At 36.2% G+C, this 7,159-nt stretch overlaps 2 protein-coding genes across 2 annotated transcripts; one reads left to right on the top strand and one right to left on the bottom strand.

Moving 5' to 3' along the window:
- The first annotated feature begins 124 nt into the window (after positions 1 to 124).
- LOC112051662 (mitochondrial cardiolipin hydrolase) lies at positions 125 to 1,724 on the top strand. The gene is made up of 2 exons (XM_024090392.2): positions 125 to 612; positions 876 to 1,724. Exons 1-2 carry the CDS (start codon positions 267 to 269, stop codon positions 1,301 to 1,303), a joined length of 774 nt encoding a protein of 257 aa, XP_023946160.2. The 5' UTR covers positions 125 to 266; the 3' UTR covers positions 1,304 to 1,724.
- Positions 1,720 to 7,074, bottom strand: LOC112051670 (mediator of RNA polymerase II transcription subunit 10). The gene is made up of 3 exons (XM_024090404.2): positions 6,847 to 7,074; positions 2,879 to 2,962; positions 1,720 to 2,405 (listed from the first exon to the last, which is right to left on the bottom strand). Exons 1-3 carry the CDS (start codon positions 6,966 to 6,968, stop codon positions 2,216 to 2,218), a joined length of 396 nt encoding a protein of 131 aa, XP_023946172.1. The 5' UTR covers positions 6,969 to 7,074; the 3' UTR covers positions 1,720 to 2,215.
- Positions 7,075 to 7,159: the final 85 nt, after the last annotated feature.

Raw genomic sequence — 7,159 nt, 5'->3', positions numbered from 1 at the left:
GTGATTGTAACCAGTTGAAATAAAAAATAACGTTTAAATTACGTTCCGTTTTTGTATTAATTTCTAAGCATTTGATGTGTTAAGTACGTTCATTTTTGATATTCTCATATGTCATAAATACAAAGTGAGGGTAGTTGCATAATTTTTATCATTCAATGAAAAATAATTACTATCAATGACCACCTCATTTTATTTGAAACTATAAAATTGAAGGCTGGTCTTTGAACGTGCCAAATACAAGTGTTAAATGTTTGAAATCACTTAAAATGAAATTAACTCCACGTCTCCTATCATCGGCCGCTGCAGTTGCGTTAACATGTGTTGTATCCGCCGCTGCGTATTTTTACAAACGTCGTAACACTGAAATTAATGAAGTGATGGTGTTTTGTAAATTACAGTTTAATCCCCACAACTATTTTGACAAGTTGGTCAGCTTTATTGAAAGTGCTAAAAACAGCGTTAACGTTTGCATGCCCAGTATACATAATCCAGCAATACAAGCCCGTTTGGTGAACATAATAAAATCCAAAAATGTAAAAGTTCATATTGTTATCGACCGGTCGGGATACAATGATTCTACAGATTTTTTCCTTAAAGAACTTATTGCTGCCGGTATGTATTATTTTTAGTAAAGCCTCTATTTCACTCATTGACCAGATATTGACTTAAATTATTAAATTATTAAAAGTTGGAACCTATATATAGCATATGGAACTTATCATAACCAACCTATCTTTAAATAACTTAAAGCTTATGGATTGGCATAAAAGGAATTAATGGATTTTAAGAAAAACTTTTCATAATAATTAATAATTCATGAGTACAAAAAACCGGTAGCTACTTATGTACAATAAAAACCTGTTTTATATTTTCAGGAGCTGAAATAAAATGTAAATCCAGCGAACCCATGTTTGGTATGAAACACAAATTCTGCTTAGTCGATGATAAGATTTTGATGACGGGAACACTCAATTGGGGTGACGACCGATCTTTCGACAGTTGGAACTATGTTTACATCACTAGTAAACAACAGTTGGTTGAACCAGTAAAGAATGAGTTTTACCAGATGTGGAACAAGGCTAGTGATGTCCTAACTTTAGTTGACGTTTATGGTGACAGTGACGCTGAAACGGTCGAAACTCGCAATGCTGATGAAATGTCAGATGACAGTAGTGAGCAAGACGATGATCAAGTTACCATAATTATCGATACAAAAATCGATAACAACAATATGGCCACCCCTATTGATAAGGAAATGGCACAAAACCAATTCAACTGTATTTCGAATAAAATTTCTGTTTAAATATAATATATATTAGAATTAATAATCCTTATAAATGAATAAGCAGATAATTTTTAATTAATTAATTCATAATTTTATAATTTAACTTGCCCTGTGTAATGAAATAATATTGTTAATTAATTTTAATACTAAGACTTTTTACAAGTAATGTAGATAACAATTGTAATAATCGATTTTTTTTAAATATAGGGCACACTATTTTTTTCTAATCTTTCGTTATCTTTTTTATGTAATAATTTCTGTATCACTGAAACAACTTTTGAAAAAAAGGGTTTCTATTATTCTATTTTTATGAAATAATTTTCAATTTTATAATTTCTATTTATGTTCTATTGCTTTTTTGCACATATATTTTCCTATTCTATATTTTAGAAGCTTAGCTTGTTTCTATATTTTTTCAATAAAACAAATGCTCATTAAATTATGAAATTTTTATTTGACACTTAAACAAAAAAACTTTACTTACGCATTACTTCAGATCAGTATCACTAAGTAGCATAAAAAGAAAGTTCGTTTAAATATTCCTTACATCTAATTTTATACATAAATTAAAAACTTAATTAGTAAGTAATGTTATACTTCTAATTCAGCTGTACAATATTTATTGGTGGCAATTTTTTTTTGTGAAGACATACATACACATCACATCTCACACAAATTTCAGTTGGTTACAGGGAATAATAATTCAAGTTGATTTCAAGAAAATTGGTTCATCAAATTTTCAGTATAACATAAAATATGTCATATGAATTGTAATAATTAGGTACACCTGTAAGGGATGTAAGGTATGATAATTTGTTTATAATAACATCATCAGATTCAAAGACTAAATATGAAAGTTATAATCTTACACCTTTAAACAGGCTTTAGGGTTTTAGACTTTTATATGTACAACTGAATATACATTAGTGCCTATTCACCACCTCTAATGGCCTTATATTTAGCTATTTCATTGGGGAACGTCTTTGACAGTTCTGACAGTAAGTGGCTCTTGAATCTCTTGTACGAATCAATCTTTCCTTTAACCTCTTCATTTTTGGCCAAGGCTTTGTCTATGCAGTCTTTTGTATACAACTGTGGATTGCGGCCTTGGTCTATATAGCTGTAAAATAAATATGCATCATAAATAAAACTTAACAGTTCGTGTTAAAACTTACAAAATTACCTGGTATTTTGTATGTAATAACACAAGTATAATATAGTCTAATCAACAACACTTTGCTGACTTAATCCACAAAAAGCTGTAATGGGGACTGTCTCTTCACATTACCGACAACTGACAAAATTTTAAACATTGTATTGAATAATAATGTTCATTTACAACAACTATCCATTCCTCAATAGCTCAATGAGAATGAGTCAGACTCATCACCGAGAGGTGGTGGCTCAATCTGTGCCCACTGGACTATTGTTGTTCCCACTCCTCACAGTCTTTTCTTACTAGTTGGAAGGAAATGGGAATATTGGTCATAATTAAATTAAAAAGAAAAAACACATGACAAATAGTCTTTAAAAAAACTGAAAACATTAGGCTACCTTTATTTTAAATTACTCAGTTTTAAAGATTGAACTTACTCAAAAACTTCTGTTGGTACCAGAATGTCATGAACTTGGGACTTCAGCTTGTCTACTTCTTGAAGTCCTGTGACTAATGATTGGCTGTAAAATAATGTAATAGTTAGTACATCAATCCTAACCTTGCCTAGACTTGACTTTAGAGAGACAACATTATAAACTAAAACTATAAAAATAACACCTTGTAAAATAAAAGGGTATCAATGATTTATCAATTTATACTAATGTAACATTTCTCTCATTTATTTATTACTTCTTTTTTTTTAAATTTTTAACAACATAAGTATAATAAAATACAAAACATTATTAAAAATTTATAAAAAAAAATTCACCCTCCCGCTGCGGGACATTTGAGTGTCCAAGCAACCGGTGGTCAGGGCTCCAGAGTGAGGAACCTCCTCACAATACGCGCCGTCTCAAGAATCACTGCCTTTTGTATCCGACTCTTGATCCAACAGTTAAGCGAAAGCTTCTTAAGATGTTGGTCGAAGCTTTTCGCTATAAGACCATTGACTGAAACAACTATCGGAACAATAATAGTTGACTCAACATTCCACATGGCGGTAATCTCGTGAGCAAGGTCCAAGTATTTTGATACTTTTTCCTTTTCGGCTTTAACCAGATTATCGTCATGTGGAACAGTAATATCAACAATTATTGCACGACGCACTGACCGATCGACTAGCACTATATCAGGTCTATTGGCTACAATATACCTGTCAGTGATAATCGTTCGGTCCCAGTAGAGCAATGCACTGCTATTTTCAAGAACTGACGCTGGGTCGTACCTATAGTAAGGCATCTCAAAATCGATAAGGCCATATTGAAGAGCAAGCTGTTGGTGGATTATCTTGGCTACTTGATTATGTCTGTGCAAGTATTCGCCGTTAGCAAGGTGAGAACACCCGGACACAATATGCCTGAGGGACTCCCCAGGACGATGACACGCTCGACAGATGTCTAGAGTGCCATCTTTCATAATGTGTTTCCGGTAGTTTCTCGTCTTTATAACTTCGTCCATAATTGCACAGACAAAACCCTCGGTTTCCCCAAAGAGGTCACCGAATTGCAACCAAGATACAGATGTTATTTGATCTACATCCGGCCCAGTAAGGGCCTTGTAGAATCGTCCATGCAACTCCTTGCTCCTCCATATTGCCACACGATCTGAGTTACTGATTACTATAGGCTTGCGCCAGTTCTCTTTGCCTAGGGATAGCGGGGTAAGTCCCTTATCCACTGCAACGACATCCTGATACATACTCACATTCATCTTGAGAAAATGATCTCTGAGATTGCACACCTCACGATTATGGAGGTTCCTGGCGTTTAAGAAGCCACGTCCTCCACACTTGCGTGGGAGGTACAATCTCATTACAGATGAACGGGGGTGATGCATCCGGTATGACGTCAGCAGTTTACGGACTTTACAGTCCAGGGAATCCAGTTCGGTTTGAGTCCACTTTAGAATGCCAAAAGTGTATATGAGTAAGGGCATGACCCAGCTATTAAAGGCACGCACCTTGTTACCACCTGATAAAAGACTTTTTAGGACTTTTTTCAGGCGGCCAAAGAAGCGTTCCTTCACTACCTGTTTCATATTCCCTGCCTCAATACAAAGTGCTTCTGTCATTCCAAGGTATTTATAGGTCTCGCCTTCAAGGAGTGATCTGAGGATGACAGTTTCTGAAATAACTATATTCTCGGAGCTCACTATCCTTCCTCGCTCTACATTGATGACCGCACACTTGTCTACACCAAATTCCATCCTTATGTCATTGCTAAAGGTTTGAGTAATCTTCAGCAATGACACTAGGTCTGTACGCTTTGATGCATACAGCTTGAGGTCATCCATGTAAAGCAAGTGAGATATGAGCTCACCACCCCTGCGAAGGCGAAAGCCTAGCCCTGAATCCCGCAGTAAAGTACTGAGAGGATTAAGGGCTAGACAAAACCATAAAGGGCTCAAACTATCGCCCTGGAAAATACCTCGCCTAATCCCTATCAGTTCATTCGATTCAGAACACTCAGAAGCGCCTGGGTGACGAAGAACTGTCATCCACTGTCCCATACATGACTCAAGAAAAGAGCATAGTGTTGTATCGACCTTGTACAACCGCATGACCTCCATGAGCCATGAATGAGGCACCGAATCATAGGCCTTCTTGTAGTCTATCCAAGCAGCCGTGAGATTTTTTCTGTTTCGCCGAACCTGTTGGCAAATAGCAGTGTCTATGAGGAGAAGTTCCTTTGTACCACGAGACCGGGCCTCACATCCATTCTGTGTTGGGGCCAAAATATGATTTGCATTTATATGCATCGTTAATTTTGATGACAGAATGGATGTAAGGAGCTTATAGATGGTGGGTAAGCATGTTATCGGTCGGTAGTTTTTGGGGTCTGTGGTACTTCCGGATTTGTGTAGCAGGAACGTGACACCAGTTGTTAAAAATGCCGGTAGCGATCCAGTGTCAATGGCATTTTGAAATTGCACTGCCAAGATAGAATGGGCGCTACGAAACCATTTTAACCAGAAGTTGTGCAATCCGTCCGGTCCTGGGCATTTCCAGTTTGACGCCGGACGAATTGCACAACTTACATTTTCTGTAGTAATGGATATCGGAATCATTTTTTCCACCATTGCACACTCTTCCTTGACAGTACTCATCCAATCGCCTTCAGTGTGGCCTACGGGGGCCGACCAGATGCTACGCCAGAAATCTGACATAGCATCAGAAGTCGGAGGTTCCCCATCTGTCACACAGACACTGGATCGTTCCCAGTTCCTGTACACTTTCCGTTGGTCACTTTGGAAGATCCTATTCTGATTATACCGGTCAATACGCTCTTTATAACGCCTAATGCGTTGTGCCCATGCATAGACTTTCTGCTTCAAGAAGTCAATGCGTTCGGTGACACAAGCCAAGCTAATGTATATTATTATAAAAAAAAGTAAAGTATGTGGCGTTCATCTCTGGATGTACTGAACCAATTTTGAAAATTCTTTTACCACTAGAAAGCTAAGTTATTTGTGTGTATCATCTATATGTAAAAATGAATTGCTGTTTGTTAGTATCACTAAAACTCGAGAATGGCTAAACAGATTTTATCTTGAACTTATCTTGGTCTTTCTTTAGTGCTCCACTGTTTGAGTGGACAGTTAAGCCATAATATGTTATAATTTAGATTTTATGTGATATGTGGCATTACTTAAAAATAAAGATCTTTTCTTTCTTTCTTTCTTTCTTTCTGTCTTCCAGAACTTATCTTGAAATGTTCGTGGAGGTATGGGGAAGGTTTAAGAGGTGAGAAAAACTAGAATAATTGCTGGGAAAACCATAAAAACAACCCTTTCTATTTCCCATGCAAACATTTAAGAGTCAAGGGTTAGAGGTAGGGTAGGAATAGGGAGGTGTAGGGATAGGAAGGTGTAGGGTAGGGGAAGGGTAGGGGTAGAGTAGTGTAGAGTAGGGATAGGGAAGAAGTGTACATAAGTCAAAGCGAAGCTTGACAGGGTCCGCTAGAAGGCTATAATTATGTTACCCTTGTATTCTTATTGGAACCGGAACTAGATGATGAAAATGTGGGGCGGAGATTAGTTTACTATAATCTGTAACAAGTCTTCCAGCTTCTAACATAGCCAAATCCAAACAACAATGTCACTCAGATCTGACAGAAAATCCTCCACAAAATAAATCAAAACTAGAACAGCTAAAGTATGAAATGGTCTTCTACCATCTCGACATTTCGGACTAACAGCATTTTAGGCTAAGCAAGGATTACTATTAAAATATTGGTGATAAACCAGAGCTGTTAAACCGAGTACATAAACATAAACCGTAATGTTTAAGTATGTTATTGTTGGGATTTCTGTGAAATTTATAGACTAATGAGCAGCCACTTTAATGAGTTGGCAGTTATAAATGTTTAAGGACGTTATTAACAACTGTATTGGTAATATTACTTACATTTTCTGATTCAAAACACTTTGCCCCTGTGGCTGAAAATCACTTACAATAATACGTATCTGCCTCACGTTTTCTATAAACATTTCAAGCTGAGTCTCTAGATTTTCCAGAGAGGCAGACATAGTGGTTGATTGTTGAAAGTTATCAATGTTGAATACTTTTATTTTATCAAATTAAAAAATGAAAACCACAAATTTTATAATTGTGATTTTTGACAGAATTATGAAGTGAATTAGTGAAGTTCATAGAAATTAGAAACAGATCACAGATTATACCGATGAGGAAAAGTCGGTAAAGTAGTATCTCTATAGAA

This window comes from Bicyclus anynana, chromosome 15, assembly GCF_947172395.1.
Source record: "Bicyclus anynana chromosome 15, ilBicAnyn1.1, whole genome shotgun sequence".
In the NCBI taxonomy this organism is placed as follows: domain Eukaryota; kingdom Metazoa; phylum Arthropoda; class Insecta; order Lepidoptera; family Nymphalidae; genus Bicyclus; species Bicyclus anynana.
Note: the sequence above shows the minus strand (reverse complement) of the source record. Positions and strands in the feature narration are given on the sequence as shown.

Excerpts from the sequence above, each read along its gene's own strand:
- LOC112051662 (XM_024090392.2), top strand. The coding sequence starts at position 267 with ATGAAATTAACTCCACGTCTCCTATCATCGGCCGCTGCAGTTGCGTTA. Across the intron at positions 613-875 it reads TAAAGAACTTATTGCTGCCG|GAGCTGAAATAAAATGTAAA; the intron begins GTATGTATTATT and ends TTATATTTTCAG.
- LOC112051670 (XM_024090404.2), bottom strand. The coding sequence starts at position 6,968 with ATGTCTGCCTCTCTGGAAAATCTAGAGACTCAGCTTGAAATGTTTATA. Across the intron at positions 2,963-6,846 it reads AGTGTTTTGAATCAGAAAAT|CCAATCATTAGTCACAGGAC; the intron begins GTAAGTAATATT and ends ATTATTTTACAG. Across the intron at positions 2,406-2,878 it reads GTACCAACAGAAGTTTTTGA|CTATATAGACCAAGGCCGCA; the intron begins GTAAGTTCAATC and ends TTTATTTTACAG.